At 51.7% G+C, this 13,664-nt stretch overlaps 1 protein-coding gene across 33 annotated transcripts in view; it reads right to left on the bottom strand.

Annotated features, from left to right (window-relative positions):
- The window catches only part of LOC130159617 (voltage-dependent L-type calcium channel subunit alpha-1S-like), a 75,259-nt gene that overhangs the window by 33,674 nt on the left and 27,921 nt on the right, over positions 1–13,664 (bottom strand). For 12 of the 33 annotated variants that reach the window (XM_056361394.1, XM_056361392.1, XM_056361395.1 and 9 more), the window contains 6 exons: positions 11,655–11,794; positions 6,783–6,888; positions 2,132–2,271; positions 1,420–1,553; positions 675–827; positions 187–392 (listed from right to left, as the gene is read on the bottom strand). In XM_056361394.1, coding sequence (XP_056217369.1) covers positions 187–392; positions 675–827; positions 1,420–1,553; positions 2,132–2,271; positions 6,783–6,888; positions 11,655–11,794 — 879 coding nt within the window. Of the gene's footprint in view, positions 1–186; positions 393–674; positions 828–1,419; positions 1,554–2,131; positions 2,272–6,782; positions 6,889–11,654; positions 11,831–12,372; positions 13,628–13,664 lie in introns of those variants that run through there. The other 21 variants (XR_008825803.1, XR_008825804.1, XR_008825802.1 and 18 more) reach the window with 11 other exon arrangements.

The following is a 13,664-nucleotide window of genomic DNA, read 5'->3' as shown; positions in this document are numbered from 1 at the left end:
CCTGGTGCATTACGGGATGTGCATCACAGTACACTACCCCTTGGTAGGGGCAGGATGTCTTTCATTGGCTGAGAGACCTAGTCCTGCTGTGGGGTCCTGTGTCCTGGAGGGAATTCCCTGCTCTGAGGCAGGACCAGCAGTCACCTCTGCTGAGCTGGGCACCAAGCCCCAGCTGCTGGAGCCTACCCAGTAGAGGACTTCGGTCCAGCCCTCCATGGTGATGCACTGATAGACAGTCAGCATGGCAAAGCCAAAGTTATCGAAGTGAGTGATGCCATTGTTGGGCCCCGGCCAGCCACTTCGGCACTCAGTGCCATTGATGGTGCAGTGTCGCCCATGGCCAGAGCTGGTGCATGGAGCTGGCTTCTCTGATGCCACCGTGGCAATCACATCTGAGGGGGAAAGTCATGGTATGAGCAGCAGGTTATGCCAAGTAGAGCTTGTCCCAGCACCTCCCAGCCTCCTATTAAGTTTTCCAAGGGGGCCCCTTTCACCAGCTCCTCACACCATGTCCCGTCACCAAGCTATGTGCTATACCAAACATCCTTTGGTCCTGCCACACTCCCAGCCCTGATGCTGGCAAGACCAGCCTGCTACCCACAGAATCTGTGTGTGGTCCCCACTGCAGCCACACAGAGACATCTTTGCTATATCAACCCGCTGCCCAGTCCCACCTGTCCCAAGGTAGTAGCAGGTCTTGTGCATCTTGCCCTTGAAAAGCTCTTGCCCGACGATGGCATAGATGATGATCATGAAGAGGACCAGCAAGGCAATGTGCAGCAGGGGCACCATGGCCTTGATGATGGAGTTCAGGACAACCTGAAGGCCTGCACCAAGGAGAAAGAAGAGGTCAGCAACTTCCTAAACAGCTTTGGGTGCACCTTGCATTCCTGCCAGCCCCTCTGACAAGTAGCCTCTGAAATGCCCTGTGCCAAGCGAAGAGGGGCACAGGTGGGTTGGGACTGAAATCTCTGAAGCGAGAAATTCTTTCTGTAACCACTATGCAAGCATATGGAAGACCACAGCAGAGCCAGGCACCAGGCAGTGCTGGAGGCTGCTTCACGCTTCTCCATTTTTTCTGTTGCTCTCATCCTTGTTGTATTCACATGAGTTATGGGAGAAGGAGATCCCTACCCTGTGAAACTAGTGTAGTCCTGGCCCCTTTCACACTGGCCACTCAAAGGTGCTGAGACTCAGCCATGGAGGGAGCTATATGTGTTCTGGCCTGCAGCCCCCCACTGTTGACAACTGCAAGCTGTAGGGATGAGCAAGAACCTGTGGCTCTTCTACACCCACCTCGGGGCTGGGCTTGATCCAGCAGCAACAAGAAACCTGCCCCATGGCACCCCCACCCTGGCTAGGTACAGGGGTTCAATCCCCCAGCCAGCCCTTCATGCTGGCAGGGCACCCAGCACCCACTTGGCACTCCGGACACCAGGCGCAGGGGTCTCAGCACACGAAACGCTCGCAGGGCCTTCACGTCAAAGCCGCCTTTTCCTCCTGAAGTCCCTCCCTGCTTCGCATTGACCTGCTCCAGGGTCATGGTGATAAGCCTGAAAGAGCCAGGGCACAGAGCAGGGAAGGGAGGGGGAGAAGCAGAAGGAAGGACAAGGACAAAGAGAAAGGCATGAGGATGGAGACCAAGAAATCTGTGCTAAGGATTCAGAGCTCTGAAGGCAGGAAAGTGAGGGATGGGGCTCTGCCAGCCACACTCAGCCTGATCCAGGGAACAGCTCTTGGCTAAGTCCAATTCCTGGGCACAGTTGTGGCTGGGCACCCCTCCACTGGATGCTACTCACACTGCAGAGCAGCTGGGGGCCCTCCCACCCCCTGATGCCCAGTGGACCCTCTCCTTGTGTGCCAAACCCCAGAGGACCCCACATCATTCCCACTCTCCAGGGCAAGTAGACCAAAGAGGCATGAAGGAGTCAGAAAAGGAAGAAACAGGAGTTAGAGACGAACCCAGGGGATGTCAGGGCATGAAAAAGGGGCCCATGGGAGAAGGCCATTAACTGAGCCTACCAGTTGCCCCCAAACCCACTGCAGTCACTAGAAAAGATGATGTAGCTGATGGGCTATGGACCAGGCCTGGCACAGGCTGAGCACCAGCAGCTTCCCCTCCTTGCATTACCCTAAAGACACGATGGAGAAGTCGAGCACATTCCAGCCGTTTCGGAGATAGGCATCCGTATGGAAAAGAAACCCATAGGCAATTATCTTGAGCATTGCCTCAATGGCAAAGAAGATCAGGAAGGCGTACTCAATCTTCTCCTGGGGATTGGAAAGGCAAGCAGGAGAGGATGCTCCATTAAAGCAGACTGTCACCTCCATTGGTATCACCACCATGTACGGCTGCCCCCTGCATGTTTCTGGATCAGCCCATGCTGCCAACCCATCTGTGATCTCCCACGCACACCAGGCTCCCCCATTTCTCCTCCATTTGCAGCAGGCGAGATTCCCCACCACACCACTGGCTGCTGGTGTGGCTCTGCAGTCCTTCTGTACCTGAAATTATCCTCGCGATAGTTGTGTTTACATGTCTGGGATTGCAAGGACAGGCTTTTGGGGACAGACTAGGGGGGTTCTGTCACTGATAAGAGGTGTAGGTGAGTGGCATTGAGTTGCCTTAGCTAAAACCTTGAAGACAGAGCCCTGATAACACCAATAATCACATTGCTTAGGTCTCTGGTCTTACCATTGCTGCCCTCAGATCCAACAAGGAACTGTCACTTGCATGGGTGACAGTCATACAGGGACACTTTTGGACATGGTAATTTGAGCAAGCAATGCTTCTGTCTGAGGCCTAGCCCTGGTTTCTGAAATGGACAGCATTTTGCCAGAGCGTAAGCCAGAGGGACTGTGGAAGGAAGGTGTGTTCGCAGCACTGCAGGCTTCGCCGGTGGAGACCCATTCCCAGTTTAGTCTCAGAGGAATGTTTCTGCCTTCCTGGGTGCAATTCCATGCAGAGTCCAAGCAGGGATGCTCCTTGCCCTTCATGGGTTGCAGATGGAGGAGAGGGGCCATGGAAAACCAGAAATATAAATAGCCCCATCCACTTGGCTGCTTCAGAGGGATTTTAATCCCAGTCTGGAAGGAGCCATCAGCAGCAAGGACAGTGCTCACAGTGACAGGCAGAACCAGATGGGCACAGGCAGCCTTTGGCCACACTCCGGGGAAAGATGAGCTATTCTGGGCCCTGCAGCTGCAGGGCTGTGCTGAGCCCCTGCAGTAGGGTGCCAGGTCCCACCTGGGAGTGAGTGCAATGCTTCTGCCCAGCAAAGCCCCCAGGCCAGTTTCTAGCAGTTCACTCTGTCAGGAAGACGTGACCCCAAGGCCTCACTTCCCTGGGAGCCCAGGGCACAAAGCAAGCCACAATGCAGGCTGCCTTCTCCCATGGTGACTGTGTGGTGTCTCCAGGACAAACCCAGCAAGCCCTCAGCTGGAGAGGATGAGGAGAAGACATCAGTGTTGCCTGTGAGAGGAAGGTTATGGGAGAATGGGATGGTGAGGCAGCAGGGAGGAGAACCAGAGGCAGCAGGGAGGAGAACCAGACATGTGCAGTGCCCTGGGCCAGGCACCTTTGGCTGTTGAGTTGGGAAGTGGTGGCTTTGCTGGCACAGTTTGTTAAGAACAGGTCCCCATAGCCTCTGGCATGGTCCTGGTAGCACCAATGAAGGGATGCAAGGGATCATGCTGCAGGCCAGGGAGTGGTGTGTGGTGGCTCAGCATGCCACCCCTTCCTGCCCCGCTTCATCCAGCAGGACAGAATCAGGGTCTCTGGCTAGCAGGGATCTCCCTCTAAAAACCCCTTGCCCAGAATAAAAAGGTACTTGCTATTCTTTGGAGGTCCCTTTGAGAAGCCCAAACCAGATGAACAGTGCTTTGGCCAGTTCCAGTGCTGTTTACCCACCACGTACAGCCAGTGAGCAGCAGCATTCAAACCTGGGCCAAGAGAGAGCGAGCAGACAGCCCTCTGCGACCTGGCTACGTTCCACCCATCCTGGAAGAGGCACTAAGTACAGATTTCCTTACAGTACCAGCTCATTGTTGTGCTTTGCAAATCCAGCCACATACATGGAGCTGGATCTGCCCTGCTGGTGTAACCCCCCCTAGTACAAGGAAAAGTCTTAACAAGACCAATATGAAGGTTCTATGCAGTGATCCATCAGTGCTGGCTGTGGGGCTCCCCCATCACCTGTCCTACAGCTGTGGGTCCAGTTCCCCTGGCTTATCTGGCTGTAAACTGTGGGCAAGTGCTGATGTTAGCAGAGCAAGAGAAGCCAGGCTCCTGACTACAAAGACATCTCACAAGCATCTTCGCCAGTGGTCTGAGGTGGTATAGCCTTTTGGTGGGATACAACCCAATGCAACACAGAACGGTGGGATTTTCAGAAGCATACTCCTTTATATTGAACATCCATTCTACCTAAACATAAAGCCATTATCTGTGATACTAACAGGGTGCCTACACACAGACCACTACCTGTGTTATTAAGAGTGGCTTCTGTACAGCTAAAGCTCCAGCTCTGACACTAACCCCCCCCAGGCCCCATGTTCTACCTGATATGCTTACAAAGCATACGGGACTCAAGCCCAGCTGCTTTTGGGTGCTCTGAAAGGGGGGCCTCCTTCTAAGCATCACACTTGTTTCCCATTAGTGGGGAAAAATAGGTACTTCAGTGTGTGCAGCATGTCAAACTCCACCCACCAGAACTGCAGGAGGAAGCCAACTGTCCTAGGAAACAAACTCTACTCTAAATTTGCCTTTATTTGTCCATTGACCATAAATGGAGTCCAGGCAGCCAGCTTACAAGCAGACATCTGTATTTTCTTGGGTGAATCCCCTTGAACAACCTGCCTTGCTAAACACATTTCTGAACTTGTTTGCTCCTGGAGCAAGGCTTCTAGTGAAAGAAAGCATGATTTGGAGCTCATTGACAATTTTGGAAATTCAAGTCAAAGTGAAAATAAATGCTGTGAATTTTTGATCAAGTTGAAAAGTCAAAATCATTTTATCAGGGTCAGAGAAAATACTTTGATTTCATTAGAATTAGACAAAATTATACAAAAAGAGCATCACAAAAAACATCATCTGAATCAGAAGAAATCTAATCTAAAAATAATAGTAACAAAATATGTTGAAATTAAACAACTGTATTTCTTTCAGGATAAGGCAAAATGGATTCATAGAAGATTTACAGGTTATTAAATATACATTTTTCACCCCCCAAAAAGAGTTCTGGTTACAAAGCTTTCATGAAACAGATTCTAAATCTAGTGTAAACTTTGTGTGCAAATCTTCCCCTGGTCGTCCTGGAAAGACAGTCACAAGTGTGGCTCTCTCCAGGTTTTCCAACCTTGCAGAAAGAAAGTGGCAGCAGAGGTCTCTCAGGAGATCCTCCTTCCAGAGACTCTCCTTGTTGGAGACCCTCCGCTTTAGAGCAGAGTGGCTTTCCTGGCATTAAGTGCCCGGGATGCAGGAGGCTTCTCTGAAGGAAGCTTGGGCTGGAGAAGGTCCTGCACAGATGTTAGTGGTGAGCTCTGTTAAGAGCAAGCCTCGATCCTGCCTTCACAAATAACACGGGGCAATGTCCTCAATGCTCTGACTCAGTTTCCCCTCACACATTTTGCCTCCTCAACAATTTTAAAGGTCTTTATATAAACTAAATCCTCTCCAGAGAGGACTGGGCAACGAAGAGAGGCAATTAAAAAAGTGACAGCATCTCTCTGCTGCAGGTAGAAGCACCTCCAACAAGCCTTTACTGCACTATCTGCAGGCCCTGTGCAGAGCACAGCCTGACACCCAAGGTGATGGGGCTGTGGCTTAACTCTTAGCTGGGATTGCTCCCACAAAGCCACCAGAACATGATGACAAAGGGACATGGAGAGTGGGGATGAAAGAACAGAAGCCTGGGGCTGCCAGGCTCCTGATACAGAGGGCTGTTGGCATGGCAACAGGCTGAAAAATCCCACAATAGGATATAACATAAGTCATCTAATACACAGTAAATATAAATCGAAGAAATTTCATTTATACTTGACAGAAGAGAACATTTAATTTATAAAGGGTGTATTTAGATGCTTTGATTCAGTCACCAAAGTCAGACTGTCAATGGAAATCAATGTGGATTGAACCACAAAGGGGATCTGAGGAGGGGAAAAGGGTGGGGAAACTAAAGATAGTGCAAACTATTGATTTGGGTCACACCAAAACATCTTATTCCAGGCAAAATGGTGACTAGGAAAAAAAAAGAATAACTGATTGGAAAGAAGCAACCTCTCTGCTTAACAGAGAAGGTTATTTTCTCTCTTAAATAAGAAGTACCAAAATTAAAATACAACTTTGAAATGAAAGGTCAAAAAAATTTATTCAAAAAATGCTGAAACAAAACATTTGAGCCTTTCTGGAACAGGATGTTTCCTTTTGGAAGTATCATGATAAAAACATGAGGGAATTTGTTCTCTTTTTGGCATCAATTCTTCCTTCCTGTGTACTTCACACACCAATCTGCTGCCTTTGATCTCAACCTAGGGTTGGTTTCAGACCCTCTGAAAAATCCATTTTATAGCGGTTTCTCCACCACTCTGCCTCCCTATGGCTTTGCATCTCTTGCTGGACTGACAATGCCTGACTGCACCCCACAGGGCATCAGCAGATGCCCTCACTACAGGTATTACCATCTTGCACCCACGCCATGCCACACTGAGCGACCCACCCTGCGGAACCCTCAAAGCCGAGCACCCGGCTGTCCAGCAGGACAGTGGGAAGGGCTGTGCCTTACCAGGCTGGAGTTGGCAACATTGGTGTCATCCTCGGGCATCGGCAGGTAGATGGCCAGTGCAACACAGTTGGCAAAGATGGTCAGGAGGATGATGATCTCGAAGGGTCTGAGAGGAAGCGTTAAGGAGTAGAGATGGGAACGAAAAAGCAGGTACAGCCCTGCCCCTGCCCTGTCCTGCCTGGGTATGCGTGGGGAAACCCCACTGGCTATGGGGAAACTACCTCCCACCGGGGCAGAGTACCAGACAGAGCAGTCAGACCATCCTCTGCACATTCTCAGTTGCTGACCACTTCTTGGGTCCCCAGAGAGGGAGGGAATGTGCCAGGAGGAGACACGGGGCCTGGACACAGCACATGGATGCTGGAGAGGGACAGCTTTGGCATGGGACACATGGGGAGGGAGCAAAAATTATAAGGTTGCAGAGGAGGAATAATGAGTGGATTGGAGAGCTGGTAGTTTCCCCTCCTCATTCTTCAGTGAACAATCCTGAAGAGTCAGGACCTTCTTGCACAATGTAGGCACTTAACCAAAGCATCACCCTTTGGAGTGTGCTGGCCCTGGTTCCCTCTGTATTCAGCATCCATGAGGGAGATGCTGTTGAGCAGCAGATCTCAGGTGGGTCGCGTTCCCCTGACTAGAAGGTATCTAGGGGCACGACAGTTCAGCCAGGGGCTCTTCTAGCAGAATATCCAGATACTAACATCGCTGGGTGTCCTATAGCCTCAGTGCCCCAACACAGGCAGTGGTCCTATGACTGTCCCCAGGAGTGCCATGGGCTGGGAGTAACCAGAGTGCTCAGCCTGAGCTCCATCCCACTTCCTAGAAGGCAGAATTGTGCTGTTTGTGCTCTATGACATCTCTGAGCAAATGGGGTGACTTGCTCTTTCCCCCAAAGGCCCTAGGACAGGCACTTGGTCACTCCCAGGCTCCTGCTGCTGTCACTGCACTGCTGGGCCCCTAAAACCTCATGGTCAAGCTTCAGCTATCACATTCCTGAAGCCCCAAGCTCTGGCTTCAGGACCTCATCCACAGCCAGGCTCTCACCCCAGGGACAGCATGCTGGTCCAAACCTGGCACCCTGTGATACCCTGAGAGTGCAGCAGATATCTGATCAGAAGATGACAGCCATCATCTTTTACTGCCCCTATGCTGGTCACATCCAGGTCCTGCTGCAGATCTCACGTGCTTGTGCGTGGCCACCACACCATGCAGCTATGCACATACCTAAAAGCAAAGCGGTCTTTTTCACTTATCTAGTGGCCTTGTGCTGCCAGAAGGCAGCTGGGAACAGCATGACACGAAAACCTTCAAGAAACATTTTTGGTCACAATCCTAATCTCAGAGTTCCCTGGTTAATGATGTTTCTTGACAAGTATATCTCAGTTGCCCCTGATCTATTTGCCTTGCCTGTACCCCTGGAAGCCACTGAAACTAAAAGCAGATGGAGGAAATGAAAATGGTCCAGCTGCCTACTGGGCCAGACCCACACACAGTGTAAATCAATGAATAGTGATGTAAATAGCACACTATCCTCCAGCCTCTTCTCTCCATTGTCCTACCAGACAATATCACTTCAGACCACAGCCAGTGGTCTGAAACTGTTTTGAGATCTCTCATCCCCATCCCCACCTGTAACTTCCAACCTGCCATCCCGGGCAAACCAGTAAATCTCATCCAGCAGGTACAGAGGTCCCAGTACAAGACAACTTCACAGCATCCCTATCTCGCTTTGTGTAAACCTTCCAAAGGAAAACAGCTCCCAGGAACATGCTCTGTGGGAATACCTACAGCTCAGCTACACAGATTCATGCCACTACAAAGCTCAGCACAGCCCTCAAAACTCAGTACCCCAGCCGAGAAGCCCTGAAGCCATATTGATGCTTCCCTATGCATTAGTTAATCAACTAATTAGCTCAGCTTTCCAGATAATTAAGATGAGGCCTGCCTTGGGCTGTGGTAGCCATACCACTATCCAATCCAGAACCACGGGGCAAGGAGCACCTAGGGAGCATTCTCCCCATACTGGCCTGCTGAGCTGGCTAAGTGCTGTCAGTTATGTCCTCTACTCATGATGGGTTATTTTGCCTTTTCTGGACCTTTCTATCCATCAACTTGATGACACTTCAAAAAATAAAGTCAGCTGGGAAAGCTGTTTCCCTCTGTGTTCCAGCTAACGGGGCAGAGTCCAGGGGTTAGAGGCTTTCCTGCCTGCTCCGACAGGGTGAGATGAGCAGCAGCCCTCCTTGAAGGGTGACCTATCCTGTAACTGGAGCCAGAATCAGCTTGCTGCTTGAGAGTCTGAGTCTGGCACTGTTATTAGGTAGAAATGCAGTGGGAGAGACTGAACCAAAAGAGAGACATGTAGTGTCACTGGGCACAGTGTCTCTGCCTCTTGCCACTGAGCCAGAGCCTCAACGTTCTCCTCATCTCCTTGTCCTGCAATCTCACTTCTTTCTCTACAGCAGCCTCCTGCCACACAGCATTCAAGAGTCCCAACGTCTGCCTTGCAGCAGGAATTAGGCCCTTAGTGCCTTGCAACTCTGTGGTCCTCCAGGGTCCCCAGACTCCTCACCCATCTGCCTTGAAGTCCTCCTGGCCGCATAATGACCTGGAATACTGGAGTGACACCACAAACCTAGACATGTTCCAACAACCATCAACTTGCTGGGCTAGATGTTGAGCACACAATACCCAGCAATTTGCAGAGTACCCAGATTTCCTTTTCTAATGAACATGGTTTTGAGATGTGAGAAAATTTAGCATAAAGCCCCCTCTGCCTCAAGCCAGCCTGACTTTCATCTACCCTAGGTTGAGCACAGTGATACTCACCACTCTCCAACTGCCTGGAAAAGACCCTGTCTCACTCCTGCAGCTCAGCTTTGTGCTATTATTATTATTAGAAGCTATACAGCAGAGATAGGCCCAGGGAACAGGAATGTGTACTACCATACTGAACCCGGATGCCAGGTATCCCCCACAGAACATGGTCACAGCTAATCTCCTCTTGGAAGCTTGCCTGGCCCTGAAGACCATAACAACCCACAGGAACTCGAGCGACCCTGTCATGCCTTGCAAACCCTGATCCCTGAATGAGGGCAGCCAGGTCCATTTGAGTATAAATACAGCCAGGCACAAGAGAGTCTCCGGAGAAACCCAATGCCCTGGATCATTTGTCCTGCACAGGTCAGAACCACCTGCACCTGCAACCTTCCTGATGAGACACTCACCTCTCCCCTCCACACTCCCTTTCCAGGGTACTGATGTGGGAAAGACCCCCACTGTGCTATGCACTCTCTCTGGCATGCATTGGCCCAGGAGAAGGAATGTGTGTGAGCATGCTGGAAGACATAAGTCCTATTTAAAGCTCTTCCCCTGCTACTAGGGTGTATGCACAAGTTTCTTCCATACTCAGTGCCTATTTAAGACAGTCAAAGTTCCTTTCCATGTGCTTATAGAATAACCCAGTCCTCTCCTCATGCCAGAGAAGCAGAAACAAAGAATTTCCCAATTTTAGCTCTGCTCCCTCTCCTTGAAGGACACAGAGCACCTTTGCAGTGAAGGAACAAGAGCTTTAAATCCATGTCGAGCACAACACTACCAGAGGTGTGAGCATGCCCTGAGAGCCTGCAAACAGGCACCCTGGGCTTTGAACAAGATGGCATGTCTGGCAGTGCAGGAGCACAGTTTTTGTGTCCCTGCAGCACTACATGTAAAGCAACACAGCCAGCCTAAGGCAACCAAGCCACCTCCAACAGCAGCAAAGCCTGGCCAGGGATGGGATAATCCTGCCAAGGTCAGGAACATGCAGATAGGGTCAGCAACTGAAATGAGAAAAGTTGGGGTGGAAAAACTGGATTTGCTGGAAACGTCCCAAAATTCCATCATTTTCACTTGAGCCCAAATGTTTTGCTGAATGCAGACTGAAATGTTTCATCTCCCATTCTCTTCCTTTCTATAAAATACAGGGGAACAAAGCATTATCTAATGGCCTAAAATAGTTCCTGGAAGAGTGGCAGAAACATGACATTTTAGTGTTTCTAACACCCCAGTGAAAAGATAGCCACTCAAAGAGCAACCACCCAAACCCCATCCCTAAATTAAGCCAGAGGCACAGAGGGATACTGTCCATCTGAACAGTAAAACTCACAAAAGCCTTCACCTGTGACAGCAGTGCCAGGGAGAGATGCAAAGAGGGCGCTGAGAGGACAACGGTGTTGGCAAGGATCTGGGAGATGCTGGCCAGATCCCACCACCAGGGCAGGGAGCAGCTGCCGGATCAGGCAAGCAGTGACACACACAAAGAGCAGTCCCAAGCAGCTCCCATGATCTCACTACGCACCCCCAAAACTTCTCCCCTGGGGAAACCTGTTGTATTCAGCTTGATCCTCAGCTCCCGTCCCCCCTCCTCCTCTGCCTGGTCCCATCCCCACCCCAGGATGGGCACTGTGCCCCCTCCTCACACGCCAAGTCCTCTTCCCTCCCAGCGGGCTGTTCCCTTTTTCCCCCCAGCACAGTTCCTGCCAGCACAAAAGGTATTCACTCCCACAAGACCCCTGCGACCCAGGCTGCCCCTGCACCACACTACCAAAGGTCCCTGTGGCCTGACCTGCTTCTCAGCCCCAGCTTCCCCCACAAGGCTGTTCATGCCCCAGTTTGCACAGCTGTTGCCTTTGCCAGTGCATCCTACCAGGGCTCCCCGAGTGCCTCGCTGCATTTTACAGACCCAATGAGACAGCCAGCACAGGCCTAAAGTGGACTGACAGCAATCCTGTCTGCAGCCGATGGGGTCCTGCTCCCCAGCACAACTCCCCAGCACCCCTGCTCACAGGCACAAACACATGAGCTCCCAAGCCCACACAACCAGAAGGATACTTCCACTCTACAATGCTGATACATGCCTTCCGCAGTGGGTTTTGCAGGGTTAAGCAAAACAGAGCCCTGGCTGGCCGAGGGGCTGCTGGTGGCACCGGCTTCTTGGACTTCTCCTTCTGTTGCCTCCTCTTCACGTCATCCTGGGGAGAAGCAGGCTCCATGGTGTTTCTCCCCCTCCTGCCCCACAGCTGAGCCCCCCTTTCCCAGGTCCCAACCAGCTGGAGCTCCTCTGGATCTCCCTTCTCGTGGAGTCTGTCTCCTCTGCGCACTGGGGGAGGTGGTGGGGGAGTGGGGGCTGGAGCTTGCACTCGCGTGTACAAACACACAAAGCATGAGTTTAAATTTAGATTTCTGCCTGGCTCCCGGGTGCTGTCACAGCTCCTGAGGCAGCAAAAGGGCCCCTGCAGCTGTTGCTTCTTTGCCCAGCACATTGGGAGCGGGGCAAGTGCTTCACATGCCACTGACCTGGGCTGGGGGGAGCAGGCCCCAGCCCGGGGCACGCTGTCTCTGAAAGAAAAGTCCTTTGTCCCAGGTCAGCTCTCTCCCCAGCTCCCCAGGCCTCCTTGCCTGAACTGGGAAGCTGGGCTACCTGGGGCAAAGCACACAGCCCCATTTGCTGAATCGTATTACTCAGGGTGAGATGGAGAACTGGACTCTGGCTGGTTCCCAAAGAAGGGTACCCCACAAACTGCTCAGTCCCCTCTCTGCAGGATTTCACCTTTACTTCTTGGTTGAGCCCTAGACCCTGTGATCCTGGGGCTGCAGGGCCTCTGGGCTTGGGTCCATCTCACTGACAGGGACTTTGACACCAGCCTCAGAGCTCCAAGGAATCATGGCGAGTCCAAAACGTGCTCTTGCTTGCTTTTCTGGAGGGACAGAGGAAGCCCTTGGCTGGCATTGATCACTCAACCCCTTGCTCAGCCTCACCTCCCCAGTCCTGCCTCCAGGGTATGGAGGATGCCTGGGGATGCAGGAACCCCCACAAGCCTAGGCTGGATTGTGTCCTGGCAAGTCCAGCTGGGCTTGAGAAAGCCCAACTGGATGAATGGTATGGACACTTATGGTAACTTCTGAGCTAGAAGGCAGGCAGGGAGAGAGGCAGGATATCAGCACCTCTTCACAGCAGGGAAAACTGAGGCACCAGGAAGTGTTGCTCTTGGGGTTTTCATGGACTGAGTCAGCAAAATAATTGGAGCGATCTTATTACTTACAGTTACGTCCCATGGCAAATGTCTTACAGAGATGTTACAGTCTAACATGACTGACCAGCTGTGCCCCAGTCAACCACATGCATCGCAGGGAGCTGCTCTACCCACTGCACCACACTGCCTTGCTGAAAGCTTCCTCTCCTTTGCTTTGCAGGGTCATTTCCACTGTGGAGGGAATGACTTTGCAGCTATGCAGCAGGCTGTGTTGCAAGGCAGCAGGGCCAAGGGAACTAATCACTCCCTGCCCACAGCCGGGAGACAGCTTGGGAGAGCAACTCCTGCAGCTGCTCCAGCCAGTTTTGATGTACTTTGGAGGAGGGGGGCCTCAATTGTAAAGGGGCTAAATTAGTAACCTGCCCCCTCCTACACCACTGCTGCATTTTGTGAAAATCAAGAGTCAAATAACTCCTGCTGAGGGCTCCAGCCCTGTCTCCGTGTGAGTCAGGGCCATCCATGCATGTTCCCATTTCTCATTATTTAGTCCTTGTTTTTCCCTCTAAACTCTAGTGAAAGCCAGGAGCTGCATTTCTGCTGCTGGCTGTGCAGGAGAACCTGTCCCAGGGACAGCATGAATGTGGGGCCCATCTGGCCACGAGCCTGAGAAGAAACATCTGCCCTTTGACTCACCCTGGAAAAGCCTCAGAGGAAGAAAGCAGCGTGAGTGAGCCGGGAGGGCACAGCCTGGTGCAGGCAGGGGCCTGTGGAGGGGACACTCAAGGGCTCTCTGATCTTCTACACCCTTTTGCTCACAGACTCCGTGTGCAGCTGCTGGCAACCACTCACCGCCTTGCTGTGCTCTGTA

Source organism: Falco biarmicus, chromosome 16 (genome assembly GCF_023638135.1).
Source record: "Falco biarmicus isolate bFalBia1 chromosome 16, bFalBia1.pri, whole genome shotgun sequence".
NCBI classification, from domain to species: Eukaryota; Metazoa; Chordata; class Aves; order Falconiformes; family Falconidae; genus Falco; species Falco biarmicus.
Note: the sequence above shows the minus strand (reverse complement) of the source record. Positions and strands in the feature narration are given on the sequence as shown.